This window comes from Camelina sativa, chromosome 19 (genome assembly GCF_030686135.1).
Source record: "Camelina sativa cultivar CO46 ecotype springtype chromosome 19, ASM3068613v1".
NCBI lineage: Eukaryota > Viridiplantae > Streptophyta > Magnoliopsida > Brassicales > Brassicaceae > Camelina > Camelina sativa.
The window spans coordinates 6529496-6546579 of NC_141898.1; the positions used below are offsets into that span (position 1 = coordinate 6529496).

Here is a 17084-nt window from a genome sequence, read left to right on the forward strand (position 1 = left end):
ATATATTACTCTTTTTTCTTCTTAACTAAATAAATATTATAAAAATCACACATACAATACTAAATATTCAGAAAATTATTTTAAACAAAATTTTAAAGAGGAAATAATTGAAAAACAAAAATTAATAAAGGAAATCATTTAATAAGGGAATCAAATGAAAAAGAAAATATTTTTTAAAAGAAAAATCTTCAAAAATCTTTGGTAATTATTAGTCAGACTTATAATTACTCTGCGAAGAATCATAGACTTTGGTAAAGTCTTCGATTTTCGGTAGATTTCAAAAATAGATTAAGCAGACTTATAGTTAGTCTGAGGAGATTCATATACTTCGATAAAGTCTTCAAATTTTTGGTAGACTTCAAAAATATATTAAGCAGACTTATAGCTAATCTGTGGAATAATCTAGACTTTAGTTAAGTTTTCGCATTTTCACTAGACTTCAAAAATATATTAAGTAGACTTATAGTTAGTTTGCAAAGTATTCTAGACTTTTGCTAAGTTTTCGTATTTTTGGTAGACTTCGAAAATATATTAAGCAGGCTTATAGCTAATTTGCGGAGTAATCTAGACTTTTGTTAAATCTTCGTATTTTCGATAGACTTCAATAATATATTAAGCAGACTTATAGCTAATCTGCGAAATTCTATAAACTTTTGATTAAATCTTCGTATTTTCGGTAGATTTCAAAAATACTCGTGCACTAGTCTTAATCTAGTAATCAAGAGATTAAAATAACACAGGATGGTATGTGAATACCAATATTTTGTGGTTATAACTTTACTGGAATGTGTTCTTCGTGATTTGGTATTAGGTATGTTTTTTAAGGGCAACATGTATACAACATGGAGAAGATTTAGAAACTGTAAAAGAAATCTTGGTTCGTGAAAATATAATGTGGCGTATATATATATAACTTAGATTAATTAACATTGTGAAATTTTTGCATGTGTGTGCAGAGATCCAAACTAAAGAACTGAAGGTCCATATGAAATACTTTGAGGAGTTATTATACCCGATCTTATATGGAGCACGACAATGCACCGAGACATGCTTATCAAAGGGGTACGAGACCGGAGACTGCCGTCCTCCCTATAAGAGGCCTGATAAACCTTTCGTTTGTTGTTGTTATTATCAATAGCGATGATCCATTTACTACCACGGTACTCAAGTCTTTTTTTTTTTATTGCAATCGAATAATCAGAGTTCCCCATCATATATATAAACTAAACCGAAAATTCAAAAAGAAAAAATTGGAACAAAGTCTGAGTTTTGTTCATCATTCAATGTCTTCTGTAACATATTTACAAATTGTTACTCTATCCCCTCTCCATCTCTCTCACTCTCTCACTCTCACCTTTTCAACCCCTTTTTTTTTTTTTTTTTTTGTCGCTTCCAATCCGATTAATTATATAATTAGCGGCGGTTAGTTCTTCTTTTTCAGTTACTTTCTTTTTTACCCGTCACCACTAAAGGTATGCTTTTTTATTTTCTTTTTTTCTTTGCTTAATACTGTTTACTGTTGAAAAGCAGCTCTGTTGTCACCAGAAATGTCCCTCTTCATCCATTACCCATCTCACATAACCTTCAGGAATCCCGGAAATGGCTTCTGAGTTCAACTGTTGTAAATGTAAACAAACAAAAAAAAAAATCAGAGTTTGGTATTAGCATAGGTTTTTTATCTACCAATAGCTGCTTCGTGTTTTAAACTTATTCTTTACCTTTATACTGCTGGAATCTGGTTCAACAACACAAATTTCTGACTCTATTTTTGTACTTTCAGGGATGGTTTCAAAGGATCTAACCACTGTGGATCTGCAGAAATAAGAAATGTCAAGACATTAGGAGGACAATTTTGGTTGATACTAACATTAGCGACATTAAGATAATCAAATAGAGATCATTTTGTCTTACCTTCCGTAACTCTCATCTTCACAAGAGTTTCCTGAAGAAGAAACCCAATCCATATCAAAAGCGGCACATGTACATTGCTCACCATGACCATCACAGCAGAAGCAATCGTTTTCAAGAATATCATCTAAACCTAATTCCTCTAATATTGGTGGTGGAGCACTGCAAAACAAAAGCCTCAGATTTAGCTGACAAGAACCCAAATTTTTACAAGATTTATTTGACAGAGATCATAAGTTTTTTATACCTCAAACTAGCAGCAATCATTGCAGTTTCAGTCGTTGATATCTCAGGTGCTGAATCTGAAAGACCTTTAGCTTCTTCATCTTTTTCAGCACAACCTTGTCTACCTAACGCAGCTGCACTGCTCTCGCTAAGGATGCTACTTTCTGATAAAGATCGTTTCATCGTAGACCTAAAGGCAATCAAATGGAATGTTAGTATCTCTAGAGAACATAAAATGTTTCAAACCTCTCCACAAGTGTCTAGTTAACCATGAAATTTACCTCGAATTCTCTGGTACAGAATTGGCAAGAAATCTTGCTGCATTGTAGTGCTGATCAGAACCCAATTCCCATAACGCTGCCTTATCTGGTTGTGGCTGAAAGTATCCCAAGAACCTGTAGCAAAATACAAGTCTATAGTCAAATAATGTTTTCAGACCAGAGAAGGCATAGGAAACAGAGAAAGTTTAACTTCAGCATACACGTTAATTGCATCTTGCTTTTCAGCATCCATATAGGCGTTACTGTAGTAACGTTGCAAAGTTCTAAAGAATTCCTGTGACTGAGTCGCCGCTCTCCATTGACCACGCCTTTCACAAAATATCTGTGTCCACAGAAATAAGATGATTGATTAATAATTATGTCTAACAGAATTTTAGCTAAAACGGGAACAGTATGTTGCCAGGGAAGCTAACAAAGAGACCTTGTTGTGTGCCGCGGATCCTCCATACTGAAGTGCAAGTGTATCTCCCATTGTCTCATAAATTCCCATCAAATCTTCAGCGAGGGGATTGTCTAGATCAATATTAGTAGACTCTGTCAATCCCAAAGCATGGAGTTGACGCCCAAATGCTACCAACCCATAGGCATATTGAGCAACATTGGTGCGATCTAAACAGTCTATGCAATTGGTCCTCAGGACTCCTTTCTGAAGCATGGTAGCTTCCTTTTGCCGACCTTCAGTAGCATCCTTACTATCATTACCACTTTCCACAGCCAAATCTGGTGCAATTTCATCTTTACTGGGTAGATCATAAGAAGAACCATCACCATTGTTGTTCCTACAATAAAAACCGGAAGAATTAAATTAATTAGAGCCTTTTCTGGGGCAAAGAAGTTATTTAGAGCCTAGCTACTAAGAATACAAGAGAGAGATGAGTAATGTGTTAAGCAAGAAACTACAAAGAAGGTAAAGAACTATTGGTAAATTGGATACTCACTCCAAGGTGGATGGATTCTGGTTCTGAAACCCAACTCCTCTAAGATCTGGAGTTAGTTGACAGTAGAAGATGCCAGTCAAGTTCAGAGCATAAGTAGCCAACCTGCCGAGAATTGCCAACACGTTTGTGCCTTTTCTGGAAAAGAAAGGAACCATTTTCAGTTAGTAAAAACACTATTGTGTGTAGAAAATGCATTGAAAAGAAAAGAAACAAAGAAGCATATGAGGTTGTGTCCATCACGTACTTTCTGGAGTGTTTATGCAAGTCCCAGTGAAGAGGCCTTAGACGATCCTCCTTGCTTAACCCTTTATTTATAAATCTAATTGCATTTGCAAACTCTGCACGCAGAATAGTCTCCCGAGGCCTCTTTTCACGCGTCTGTTTTTTTAAAAATTAAGTGAATTAGAACAAACCAGGAAGAATAGATCAGAATTTGTATCCTCTAGACTATCGACGATATAGAATACCAACCTTTATCAAGTTCAAAATGATGATTGGATTCCCATATCTCTTTCCAAGATTTTCAAAATGCAGTCTGGTTGCCTCAAAGTTGGGGTCCTGCGCTGACACTTTCCACATATAAGAGATGATATCAGCACATAAAACCAAGGAGAAAAAAAAAATGGAATTGATAAGAATATATTATGTTGGAGAAAGAAGATCATACATATAATATCAGGTTTGATATTCAAGCGTGAGGTCTCCTGAGACCAGAACAAAGGTATTGAACCCCGATTCTGAACTACAGAACTTATTCGGCCGGGATTACCATCTTGAGCTTCCTCGAAAACGATCTGCTCTGTCTCGACATCATTAGCTACCCTGCCTTTCTCATTCACACCACGTTTCAGGTATCTGGGGAAAAAGATGGAAGATTATGATCCAACTAAGACTTATCCCATTATCCCATTACAGCTTAACCATATCAATGATAAAGATAGAACAAGCTCAAGTGTAGAGATTGTACCTTGTGCCAGCATAATGGCGAGATCGGCGAGCAATTAGAGTCAATCTAAAGTTCTTCTCAGATACTGTTAGCTTAACCTATATATTAGACAACAAAAATGCCATTCCAAAGGTTAACAACTTTTAATGTGCATCAAAAGACAAAAGAATCGATAGGGCATCAACATAGTGGGGGGTAAGTATCACAACACCTGCTTGTAATATGCATATCTCTGACTGTTAGAAAAAGTTAATAGAAACCTTTGGACTAATTAGTACAAGTAATACCTGTTTGAAAAATCCATATACCAAGGCAACTGTCCACATACAGTCCTTAACGTTGTTCCGAATCTTCCGAGTTAAGTATTCATTCCAGACAAACATAGATTCGTAGTAAGTGTGTCTTTCCACCTTGTCAGACAGATTCCTCTGAAGTGTATGCATGATGTGATAGGAATAGCTGAAGAAGAAGTCCTTTGTGAGATCAACAGTGCAGAGTAGCCTCTTGTACCTATAAAGTTTCCAAGGAAGACAGAAGAAAAACAACATGATTTAGAACCTGGATCAGTAAATAATCTGATAAAAAGGAAGCAAGGTACAAGATAAATCAAAGTTCCAAATATAACAGATCAAATGAAAGTAGAAGAAAGTAAAAGAGAGGTCTCCCTTTCTTGATAATACCTCTGTCATACATATATAACATATCAAAATACATACAACAAATAGAAGTGTGTCCACTGTAGAGACAGGGGAGAAGAATACCTAGAAATAGTAAAAAGCAAAAAGTGCAACAAAGATTGTCTGACTAAAGACTTAAACAAAATGGAAAGGATATTAATGAAACTCTAAGCTGCTGGATTATCACCAACAGCAATGGACAAATTAAAAAAGAACCTGTGACGAATTCAATCACAGTTACCTCAACAACTGTTAACTTGTCTAATAGAAACCTGTGACACTAAAATTGTGCAGATCAAAGAGGGACACAATGGAGAGGAACAAAAAAGACAACAGAATGGTCTCAAGATCTAAATACAAGTGGTAAAGTTCAATAATGTCGAAATGTAATGTATGGATAAAAGGTACCAGGTACCAAGGTACAGGTATTCCATTTTACAAGCAGAAGTGACATAAGAAACCTTTTCTCATCCTTAGAATAAGCCACATTGGATAGCACAGAGGCATGTGGGATGGTAATAATCTTGCTCTTTGCAACACCATAAACCGTATGCCCACAAATTTCACCAAGCTTCTTTCTTTTAGTGATTATCAGCATGTAATAAGGTCCCAAGAACCTTATGAATCCTAAACCAAGAAACCTTATGTGTTAACCTTACAAAGATGAAAGAAACTAGTATATAGAATCAGATGGTTGAATGCAATAAAGAAAATTGATTACCGATGATCCCATAGCAAGTGGTGACAAATTTCAAACCACCAGATGACCTGTTTCCTTCATGTATCCTTCTCAAAGTATCAAAGCATTCAGCTTCTGTGTAAGCCGTTGAATCTTCGTAAATGTTAACCTCTGTTGGCTCTGTCCTATCTAGCTTCAAGACTCTCCAAGACGTTCTGTTTTTATCTCTTCCAATCATGTAAAAGCTCTGTTTTCAATCAAAACACATATAGCTTAATAATCAGATTACCAAATCCATTGATTCGTGTAATCAAAACGAAATCAAAAGAGAACAAAAACAAGAGAATCAAATCAATGAATTGATTGAAAGATGAAGAAGAAGAAGAAGAAGAAGAAGAAGAAGAAGAAGAATCACCGAGCGGGTCTCGTAAAGCCTGAATTTTTGGAGAAAGGAAGAAGAAGTCATGTCGACTTGTTTATCAATCGATCTCTCTGACGCCGCCATTTGAGAAAAAATCACGTCAGACCCGGAGCTCCGGTAAACTCGGGCCGACGAAAACAAACAATAAACAAAAATCACAGAAAGAGAAGAAAAAACCCGAAATAGATCACAGAACGATATAACCCAAAAAAAAAAAACCAAATCTGTACAGCTCACAGGAAACTGAATCTGACTTCACACACACACAATAAAAATTCAAAATTTACAACTGTAACCAGAAAACACAGACACAAGGATCCTAAATTCACCCTCTCACTATACGATACAGATCGAGATTTTTGAGGAAGGGGGGAAATTCAAAGAGAATCTGAGTAAATGAAGAAGCAGAAGAAGAAGAATGAAGATGATGACAGAGCTGCGGTGACCGGAACCACAGAAAAATTTAACGAGAGAAAAAAAAAAAATTGTCTTTTTTTTTTTTTTGCCAAAATAACAAAAGAAAGAAAGATAAAACGGTTCTTTTAGAACAAAATAATTCAATTTCGAAAAGGTAAGTTTGACTAGTAAAATGTTTGTGACTTTGTAAGTTGTTCCATTTTTTAGTTTGAAAATTTTAAAGATTAACACACTCAAAAAAATATAATATAATCAAAATTTAGCTCTATATGAGCTGGCTGAAAAAATTAACTCCTATATTAGCTTATATAATTTACACTCAAATAAATAAGCATTTTAAGTTGATAATAACCCTATTAGGACATGGAAAACAGAAACAGAAATCAATATAATAATATATAAAAAGTTTTTAATTTTAATCAATATTGATAGTAATATAAGCATAGTTTTAAGAAACTAATATAATGATAAAAGAATTATACAAAATGGTTGGGGAAAAAATTTAAATTATTCCCCTAATAAAATTAAGGAAAAATTATATTTCTAATAAATATAAGATTGATGTGAAAAGGATAAAATTAGTCTAAGTTATATTTTAATATAAATATATATATATATAAATAACATAGAATTACAAATATGTTTCTCTTAGAAAAATACATTTATAGAGAAATAAGATGAGTTTATTGGTATATTTCATCTAAACTATTTCATTTATAAAAAAATTCAAATATGTTAGTAGCTAAATATACAACGTTAAAACAAAACGATAAAAATATTTAAGATTATAACTACCTCGATTGGTTGTGTTTTATGTTGGCATTTAGCGTACATTTATTTTCGATAGTCACAATCTAAACTACTCCCTCTGTTTCATATTAAGTGTCATTTTAAGCTGAAAATTTTGTTATAAAATAAGTGTCATTTTGTATTTCCAATGTAAATGTTTGATAAATTTTCCAATTTTATCCCTACCAATTTAATGTATTGACCGATAGAAAAAATAAATAATATATTAATAAGGTGTAAAATATAAAATTCTATGTCAAAAATCATAAAATGACACTTAATATGAAACAGAAGGAGTATTTCAAAATTAATTGAAGTCGTTAAATTATTATAACTAACATGGTTGTTTGTCAAAAATGTAAACCTTAAAAGTAATCATTTAGATTTTTTAATTAAATTATCAAACTATGTCAACGGACATGTTAAAAAAGAATTTATAAATACTTCTAACGATATCCAGTAATCGAATCAATGCTTGATTAGTAATCATGTAAAACGACAAAATACAAATAAAAAATGATTCATTACACAGTTTTGCAGACGATCCCAAATGCGACAATTACTTAATTAGTTTTAGATATTTTTTTTGTAAAAATAAGAATAAACAAAAGAAATGTATCTAATTTTTAGTAGTTTAATTGATATGATTATAGATCACTGATATATTAAAGTTTATATCAAAACAACTAAAATTTATGGGGAAAAAATGCATAGTAAACAAAAAAAAATGGAGGACACTTTCATTGTCTGTAAGAAAAAGTAAAATTAAGCATAAAATAATATTTATACGACTTAACATAAAATGGGGTTATTAGACTATTTCAAATATGAGTTTGTTCAAAAAAAAAAAAAAAAAACTATTTCAAATATGAGAAGACAACAAAGCCTACGGTTTCTTTGTTAGCATCGGAACTATGCAAACTCAAAACATGACAAAACAAAATGCTAAACTCGTGTTAGCAAGAAAAACATTCGTGATTTCAAAATTATAGTATTAATCTCAACCACCCAAAGACAAAAGACAAAAGTTTTCACAAAACGTTTTCTTTACATGCTACGCTTATGAAGTAAGTCAATGACAAAAACGCAGTCAGCTTCGGCAATATCGATTTTCTAATTTACAAATAATGTCAAACTCGTTTTCACTTTACATTAATTAAGTAAGTACTAATATCAATACAAAATAATTAAAGACCTATTCGTACTTTTCTTACAGCGATGAGATGATTAAGCAAAACGTGTACGGGAGTACAACGTTACTTGCATGAATCCTTCTAGCTCTTTCCTTTCAGATATTTTGTGGCGTGATTATATTAATCAGTTCTATTTAACTTACTAAATGATAAAATATTATAAGATGTCCGTTCAAAAGATAACTTCAAAGACTAATTAACCTTGCCCCAAAAAATGATTCAAAGACGGAATATTAAGCAGGTTTTACCGTGAAATTATATGTAGGTTCTAAGAAGTTAACTGAAGAAAAATTATAAAAATCTAATCAACAATATAAATCAACAAAAAATTTAGTCATCACTTTTTAATTTGTCAATAATTTCCAAGTCTCTTCCCCTTAAATATCTATAACATAGAACATCAGGAACAAATGGTAATTTCAAAAATCTGATAAACTTGAAAATATAGTTAAAATTTTACAAATAACATGTGGGCAAAATGACTCGGAAGTAGTATTATATGTGTAAGTTGGATTCGACTTGCCTTCGGGCCATTGGCTTCTCTAAAAGTTGTGTAAATTGGAGAATAGAGAATCATTAGAAAAAAAAAAGCAACTAGCGAATGGGAATATTAGTATAAACAAAAAGAAGAATATACTAATATGCTTATATTCCATGGTCAGCTTGATATTCCATTTTAATCATAATCTTAATTGATAAATTCTCAACGAGGAGATCTAATTTATAATCGTACATTTGCCAAAATTATAGTACATGTAATCCTCCTCCTTTACATAGTCAAAGGTTTGCAAATGATAAAAGTTTCAACTTATGTCACTTTCATATAATTAAATCGTCCTAGTTAATTACTCTAAAATGCTAAACTTTGAAATTAATGGGAATTACCTAATCGTATTATGAGAAGGAAGGAAGAACGTAAAATGTGAAAGCCCGAACCGTTGGATTCTGTACATCTGACGGCTTAAGACGACCAAGTTGGGGGGGGGGAGGGAAGTAGTGTGACCTGTACAAAGAAAGAACAACATGGGAAAGACCCTGAAACCGAGGAACTGGAAACAGCTGGCAAGATGACGTGTCATAACGTGGGCGTTTCGTTCTATCACAACGAGCATCACGTGGTTTATGCAGTGTCTGGACCACCGTGGCGGCTGTTTTCGTACGTAATTATTTGTTTATTAGCTAAATTACATTTTCTTATAAAAATGGAATGGAACTCATCAACTCACGCAAACACAAATCCATCAAATGAAACGTAACCCACTCTTAAACATTTTTTTCAGCTAGGCGGGGGCCTTTCTAAGGGACATTATTGTATTTTTCTCCTTTTAGAAATAATCATGTGTTAGTAGTACCATACTTACCTTCTATTGCTATCCTTAATAAACTTGAGGTAGGTTTAATTGCGTGCTTTTGATTGTGAATTTGAGACTGAAGTTTTAAAGTTAAAACATAAAAAAGTAAAACGAAATGAGATAAAAGTACATTTTTAGGTACAGAAAAAAGTTTGGTTAAAGAAGAAAATAAAACGGAAATGGGGGGGAAAGAAAGATAAATTAGAGCCGAAAATGTGGAAATTAGTGAAACGTCCAATGATTGAGAGAACAGGTGTCTTCTTTTGGCAACCACTTTCTTTTCTTCTTCTTAATTTAATTGATTACCTCTTTTTCAACTAACTGATGACTACTTTACTCTCTCCCTGTCTCTATCTCTCTCTCTTTGAAATAAATTTCTTCTTTAACTATGGGTTTTGCGGCTGATGTCTAGCTAGTATAGCAAACTTATTTCCAAACATCACTAGATTAAATTGATTACTCTGGCTTGATTTGAATGTATTTTTTTTTTGTTTATAGTCGACGTTGTCTTAAAATTTCACTATTTCAGTGCAAAAAGAATTATAAAATTGCTATTTCCAAATATAGTTTCGTAATTAATTTTATCTCATACTTTCATATAATCTAACTTAAGTAAAAAATAATACCATTGATAATTAAATAACCAAATCGTGGGGTTTTATTCCATTTGATAGGAGCCCACGGGCCTAACTACTAAAAGGCCTATTTTAAAATGAATGTCTTCCTTGTGTTTTACGGAGCATTTAACTAGGAGTTCCACAAGGTTACCCATCTTCAATATTTTATTTGACGACACAACATCATCGTCAAATTTTATTATTTTCGTTACGTTGCCCACCAACCCGACATTAACAGTAGATTATCTTAAGAAGTGCCAGATATACACAATCCTGGCCTTGATTATTTCAGTTACACACGATCTTATTATATCACAAAGGAGCCAGCTTTACCAACTTGGTCAAGGCTTTTGACATTGTAGATGAATGGTATGTCGAGAGGAAAGACGAGAAGCTCACGGAGATTGTTGGGTTCAATGACTTGAAGGTTTGCATTCCACATCAGATCGGCTACCTGAAAGTTCGCTTTTTGTGTCAAATACTTACCGTCGAAGAAGACGTACCCATTTGGATTGACACACACGTTGTTGGCTGCACAACCTGTCCCCTTTAGTGGCCCTGTCCCGAATACTGCACAAAACGAAAACATTAATGGACTGCCGCCTGGGTTTGAAAACGTAGGAAAGGATGGTTGTATTTGATCATAATTAAGGACGACTTACTGTAAGTGTAGGGCTCTAAAACTCTGTTCTGGATTGAGCTGAAGAAATCGTAGAACGAGAACTGGAAACTCTCAAGATCTTGTGCCAGTTTCTCTATGAGTTTCAATAAGTTCTTGTTATGCATTGCTGCCATTTCTGAAGGCAGCTTCACACAATCTTTATAGTTTCCCGTCTCTTGTTTAACCATAGGCAAGCAGCCTAACGGTGGTAAGTTTTGGAAGGCGAACTTCCTCCCTCCCGCCTCGTGAACAGCCTGAAAGAAAGAGAGAAGAGAGAGAAAGATGTAACTAATAAACGAAAGCATCATAGATCTACTTTATCATGTAGCTGCTAAGCATTATTTACCTTTATTGCTGCCTCTATGGAAGTGATGACTTGATCCACAAAGGCTTGCTTTTGATCATGAGAGGGATTTGGGTTATTCTTGGCATAGTTCAAGTAATCGTCAGAGCCAATGTAGGTTAAGTAGATAGCTTCTGACAGCGCTTTATCAGTCCATTTGTTCTTGTTTTGTGAGAATTTCTTGACTTGTTGAGACAGTCATCTGTAAATCATTCATAATAATGCATACGTAAACTATTAATATTATTTTTACTTCTTTTTTTTTTTTAAGATAAAATTAAGGTTACGTAAACTAATCATACATTCATACTAAACCAAAAAATATCTCCAAATATATATTATTGTCAAACTCAAAATTGTGAAAACTATTTGAACAGAATATTTCCGAACATAAATCTAGATAAAGGCTGAATCAAATTTGAAGAGTCAGAAGTCTATCTTCTTTTCAATATTCCAAATCGAAGATTCGACTTCAATAACAAAAAAAAAAAACAAATCGATAAGAAGAATCAAAACAACAAACACTAGTAGAAGGAGTAATCGAAACTAACCTCATTGAAGAAATCACCCATCCCAGAAACAGAGAGAATGGTGAACCGACGGAGAGAGAAGAGAGAAAAACAATGTCAAGCTTTCCATCACTACAACGATAAAACAAATCTGGCTTTAAGCACAATATATGGAAGAAGCAGTGATGATCCTCAGCGAAAACAAACAACCCAATTCCAGAATATAAACATCTAGTTGTGAGTAAGATTTGTATACAGAATCAATCAACATAATAGAATTTGGTGGAAATAATAAGTCATACTTGTTAATATCAGCAATCAAGGGTGTAGCATAAACGCTAGAAGTGACTTCACTATGCCATCGCAGCTCCAATTTCTTCGGGCACTGAGTATTCAACAAAGCATCTTCATCACTCACAACGAAACGACCCTAAAAAAAAAAGGCTTAAATCGGAGAAACCAAACAGAGAGAGCCTTACGACTTATGAGCAAATAAACATATCTCCAACAATCAACGCTACCAGTTATGAAACAAAATAAATATGAACGATTCGATCAACTCTGCGAATACTAATTCTCTTGCACAAATAAAATAAATAAAAAATCGATTCAGGTTCCTGAACCCAATTATGTGGATGAGATTTTGAAGAACCCACAAAATTTGGGGTTTTGGGTATTGGGATGGGGAGTGATCGACAAAGAGAATGAGAGAACAAACCTTGTGAAACTCTTTCGGGTGTTTGAGTCGCTGAAGCAGAGATTCTCACAAAGCTCTTGAGAACAACAACCTAGATGCAATCAGGCGGAGACAAGAACGACGGTGAACAAAAATTTGGTGGTGGATCGTAAAACTGAGACAGAGAGCATAGGCGACACAAATGAAGCAAAGAAAAAAAAAATCTCCTCAACCAATCAGGAGTTGACACAACCTTGATCCTTAGTGATCCTTAAATATCTAACATAAGGATCGATCACTGGGTAATTTTGTTTTTTTTCTATTTATCTGATTTATTTTTTTACCTAAGCAACTCTTAAGATATAGTTTACAACCTTTGATGGAGATACTCTAAGCTATCTTAGCTAGTCCACCTAAAGACTAAAGTAAAATATGATTGCAATTTGCAAATGCATGGCGATGGGCACTATTGGCATTTGGCGATATCCCGAGCAAAAGAAATTGCTATAAAAGACACCAGCAAAAAAAAGTGTAGTTTAGTTATAGTTATGCTTTGTTATGGAGTTCCTTCAAATTTATTTTTGAGACACAATTTCTACTAGATATTTGTATATATGTTTAGTATCAAATGGAAATAACTTAAATTTGATGTATTCTTTCATTTAAACTATATATATAAGTATATATAAAATAATGTATTCTTTCATTTAAAATATATATATATATATATATATATATATATATAATATTATGTTTTTGGGATTAAGTAGATATATTAATATGATTGTTCTTTTTTGGAAAGTACATTAATCAGATAACAAATTTGACATGAGTTAGATTTTTTTTTTTTTAAGAGTTGGAATTATGAACAAATTATATAACCACAGAAAGAGCTAGTAGGATCAACCTTAGAATCATGTCGATATACAAATTCATGATAAATGGTTAATAGAACATATAGAAAAGATTTTTGAAAATATCATATAAAAAGAGGATATATAATATCTAAAAATATATTTTTATAAACTAAACCACTTAATATTGTCTCATATAATTACAAAAGAAAAAAGTCTAACTCATTTTCAATAGGGCAATTCTCATAAATACCATTAAAATGTATTTTTTCCTAAAAATACCACAAAATTGAATTAATTTTTTATATTAAAACTAATCTTTAAATCCTAACACTGATCACTACCCCTAAAAACTATACTCTAAATCTAAATTTGTCAACACAAACCTTTTTTTTTTTTACCCAATGAAAAATCATTTTTTGTGTTTATGTTATTTTTGAAAAAAAATAACTTTTGTGGTATCTTTGGAAAAAATAAATTTAAGAGTGTCAAAATACTAAAATTGTGGTATTTTGAGGAATTTCTCTTGAATATATATATATATGTATATATATTGAATATATATATTAATATATATATATAATATATTCATATATTATATATATAATATATATAAAAATAACAAAATTTCCGACCTAACATGCATGCGACGGGGGCCTCATATTTAACTATTTAAGGTGCAGTGTAGATTTTTTTAAACCGTTACATTTTACTCAACAAAAATTTACCAACCGATGCAATATAAATATGACCAAGTGAACTGTGAAGTTCATTACCAGAGTTCCTCACTTCACTAATAATAATTGAGATGGCAGACAATTGTAATTTCGTGAGTATTCTGGGAGTATTACTGATATTAACCATGTTCGACAATCCGATCATCGTCTACGCCGGCGAGGGTGTTCCCAACGTAGCGTTGTTCACGTTCGGAGACTCCTACTACGACGTCGGAAACAAAGTGTTACTCAGCAAGGACAAAAATCCTGCCCAAACCAAATGGCCTTACGGCAAATCCCGTGACGACCCTAACGGCAAGTTTTCCGATGGCCACATCGTCCCTGACTTTATCGGTACGCTCTTATTACTCTCAGATTTCGAATATTTTTCTGTTGGTTCACCGTTCACGCATGCACTAATTGATCGGTATATTACTTGTATACTGTATAAGTATATCGGTTATTAAACAAGATAATATAATATATGGTATATATGATTATAGCTGATTTCATGTCTATTCCGAACGGAGTCCCACCGGCGCTTAAACCGGACGCTAATGTTACACGTGGAGTTAGTTATGCTGTCACCGATGCTTCTATTCTTGGGAGTCCGGCGGAATCTGTAAGTCTACTTTGCTACAAACGTTGAAGACTAAAGTTATAGAATTTAGCTGTTTTACATATATTAGTAGATTAAAATCAACAAAAAAGAGTTAAATTGTTTTATAATTTTTCTGTGTATCTAGATGACACTGAGTCAACAAGTGACTACATTCGAAAGTATGAAATCAAATTGGACCACTGGTTACATCAAAAAGTCATTGTTTATGATATACATTGGCACGGAAGATTATTTGAACTACATCCAGAAACATCCCGATGCAGACGCTACTAAGCAGCAAGCTTTTGTCACTTCCGTCACTAGCCAATTAAAGACTGACATTAGAGTAAGTGGTCGACAAACCAATAAAACATCGTTTGTTTTGTCTATTTTATGTTTAATTGATTGATTATATACCAATAAACAGTCGCTGACCAATTTGGGGGCGAGGAAATTTGTGGTTCAATTGCTAGCACCATTAGGCTGCTTACCGATCGTGAGGCAAGACTACAAGACCGGCAACGACTGTTACGAACTACTCAACGATTTGGCCAAACAACACAACGAAAAGATCGGTCCGATGCTAAACGACTTTGCTAATTCCCCCGACATTGACGGTTTTCAGTTCGCTGTCTTCGATTTCTACGACGCTATTCTTCGTAGAACACAGAGAAATCTCAACTACCGTAAGATCATTCACTCGACCAAAGTTTCCGTGATGATAATCTATAAGAATTCTCTCTTTTTTCGCTTCTACTAGTAACCATTAGAAGAACAAAAGGAAAATGAATAAAAAAACAATGAAGAATGGAATAAACAATTTTTGAGGAATGAAAGGAAAAAATGCAGAGAAAAAACAAAATAATGACTGGTAACCAAATAATAACAATATTTTTAAAAATAGATGAAATATTAAATCAATCAATGAATAAAAATACTAATACTACTTTTAATGTATATAAAATAAAATTTGTGAATTAAATTTTAGAGACATCATATTAAATACTAATAGTTAATATTAACCTACAATAAAATTTAATTTAAAATATTCTTTAGTTTTTATTTATGATATACACATCTTTTAAATTTAATTTACTATTCATATAATTTCCAAATAAAGCTTTCAAATTAATTTAACATGAAATTTTGTATCACAGATACTTTTCTGCCAATATACTGTGAAAAATATGAATATTATTGTATTATAAAATTAAAATATTATTAATAAACATTTTTTTATTTATTTTAAAATAAAAAACGAATTTTAATATTAATTTTTTTTGTGTTCTATTTATTCCTCATCAATTTTGGAGAGAAACATTTTTGGTCTAGTGTTCCTCTATGAAGAATGCAGAGGAACGATAAGAAAATAATATTCTTTGTAAATGATAAAAATTTTGAGAAATGAAGAGGAATATCATATTCCTCCTCATTCTTTTTCTAAATTTTGGTTACCAGTTGGAGTCTTTCTTGACACAAAAAATTAATACCTCAATACATATATGTATAGGATTCTACGTATCAAACTCATCGTGTTGCGGTGTTGGGACACATAATGCATACGATTGCGGAAAAGGAAACGTCCACTCAAAGCTGTGTGACTATCAGCGAGCTTACCTCTTCTTCGACGGACGTCACAACTCAGAGAAAGCGCAGGAAGAAATCGCCCATCTTCTCTACTCAGCCAACCTTAACGTGATCCAACCTATGAATATACGTGAGCTCATCGTCTACCCAACCGGAGAGAAGATGCGTGAGTTTTGGGAACCTAACACGTTTTCGGCCCGTCGTCGTCTCCCCTCTCAGGACTCCTACGCCGGTTACTCTGCCTAATAAACGGATCACTTTGAGCAGAATCGTTCAGAGATACATATACGAGCTACTATCGTATAAAGTATCGATATCGTTACGTCCTAATTCTGCTTATGCCGTCGAATAAATTGCTTTTAAAATGTCGTAATCTATGGAAATTAAAATAATGAGATATTGCAATCTCTTCTCTAGTACTAAATTGAAACTCGAGTTTCCTTTCTTCTGAAGCACTTTCGATATCCAATTATTGCTCTCCATCTGGTACTTAATTTAAAACAAGTCAGAGTTTCACGTGTATCTCAATCTAAGTTAGGTATATAGACGATTGTGATTCCTTTTGTTACAAGATGTACAATTCTTGGCAAGATATATAACGACACCATTAATTCCAAAATAAACTTTAAATTGCCTTCATTGTGATTACTTTTGTTACAAGATAGGCGATTTCTACCAAGATTATATTAAGACA

General features: G+C 33.0%; 3 protein-coding genes and 1 long non-coding RNA gene across 4 annotated transcripts; 1 reads left to right on the plus strand and 3 right to left on the minus strand.

Annotated features, from left to right (window-relative positions):
- Positions 1–1250: 1250 nt before the first annotated feature.
- On the minus strand, positions 1251–6648 carry LOC109124447 (phosphoinositide phosphatase SAC2). Its single transcript, XM_087500503.1, has 16 exons — positions 6070–6648; positions 5697–5901; positions 5437–5602; positions 4586–4808; positions 4320–4396; positions 4020–4207; positions 3824–3921; positions 3597–3730; positions 3353–3487; positions 2836–3193; positions 2615–2736; positions 2415–2528; positions 2156–2323; positions 1912–2070; positions 1719–1812; positions 1251–1616 (listed from the first exon to the last, which is right to left on the minus strand). Exons 1-16 carry the CDS (start codon positions 6157–6159, stop codon positions 1539–1541), a joined length of 2409 nt encoding a protein of 802 aa, XP_087356629.1. The 5' UTR covers positions 6160–6648; the 3' UTR covers positions 1251–1538.
- Positions 6649–10531: 3883 nt separating this feature from the next.
- On the minus strand, positions 10532–11645 carry LOC104765234 (inactive GDSL esterase/lipase-like protein 25; the record flags this gene model as incomplete). The annotated part of the gene is made up of 3 exons (XM_010488918.2): positions 10532–11013; positions 11106–11358; positions 11451–11645. Coding segments are annotated over 3 exons (711 nt in total), but the record flags the coding sequence as incomplete, so codon positions are not given.
- Positions 11646–11790: 145 nt separating this feature from the next.
- LOC104765233 (uncharacterized) lies at positions 11791–12961 on the minus strand. Its single transcript, XR_763853.3, has 4 exons — positions 12675–12961; positions 12259–12386; positions 11999–12088; positions 11791–11917 (listed from the first exon to the last, which is right to left on the minus strand). It is a non-coding gene; the product is annotated as an uncharacterized LOC104765233 (long non-coding RNA).
- Positions 12962–14228: 1267 nt separating this feature from the next.
- Positions 14229–16860, plus strand: LOC104765235 (GDSL esterase/lipase ESM1-like). Its single transcript, XM_010488919.3, has 5 exons — positions 14229–14556; positions 14706–14824; positions 14949–15149; positions 15231–15489; positions 16314–16860. Exons 1-5 carry the CDS (start codon positions 14295–14297, stop codon positions 16634–16636), a joined length of 1164 nt encoding a protein of 387 aa, XP_010487221.1. The 5' UTR covers positions 14229–14294; the 3' UTR covers positions 16637–16860.
- The last annotated feature ends 224 nt before the right edge of the window (positions 16861–17084 follow it).

What these genes read in the sequence shown, in the direction of transcription:
- LOC109124447 (XM_087500503.1), bottom strand. Translation starts at nt 6,159, where the DNA reads ATGGCGGCGTCAGAGAGATCGATTGATAAACAAGTCGACATGACTTCT. An exon ending in TCATTTTGAACTTGATAAAG is followed by an intron (nt 3,731 to 3,823) that starts GTTGGTATTCTA and finishes TTAAAAAAACAG; the next exon opens with ACGCGTGAAAAGAGGCCTCG. An exon ending in AAGCAAGATGCAATTAACGT is followed by an intron (nt 2,529 to 2,614) that starts GTATGCTGAAGT and finishes ATTTTGCTACAG; the next exon opens with GTTCTTGGGATACTTTCAGC.
- LOC104765235 (XM_010488919.3), top strand. Translation starts at nt 14,295, where the DNA reads ATGGCAGACAATTGTAATTTCGTGAGTATTCTGGGAGTATTACTGATA. An exon ending in AATTAAAGACTGACATTAGA is followed by an intron (nt 15,150 to 15,230) that starts GTAAGTGGTCGA and finishes ACCAATAAACAG; the next exon opens with TCGCTGACCAATTTGGGGGC. An exon ending in ACAGAGAAATCTCAACTACC is followed by an intron (nt 15,490 to 16,313) that starts GTAAGATCATTC and finishes ATATATGTATAG; the next exon opens with GATTCTACGTATCAAACTCA.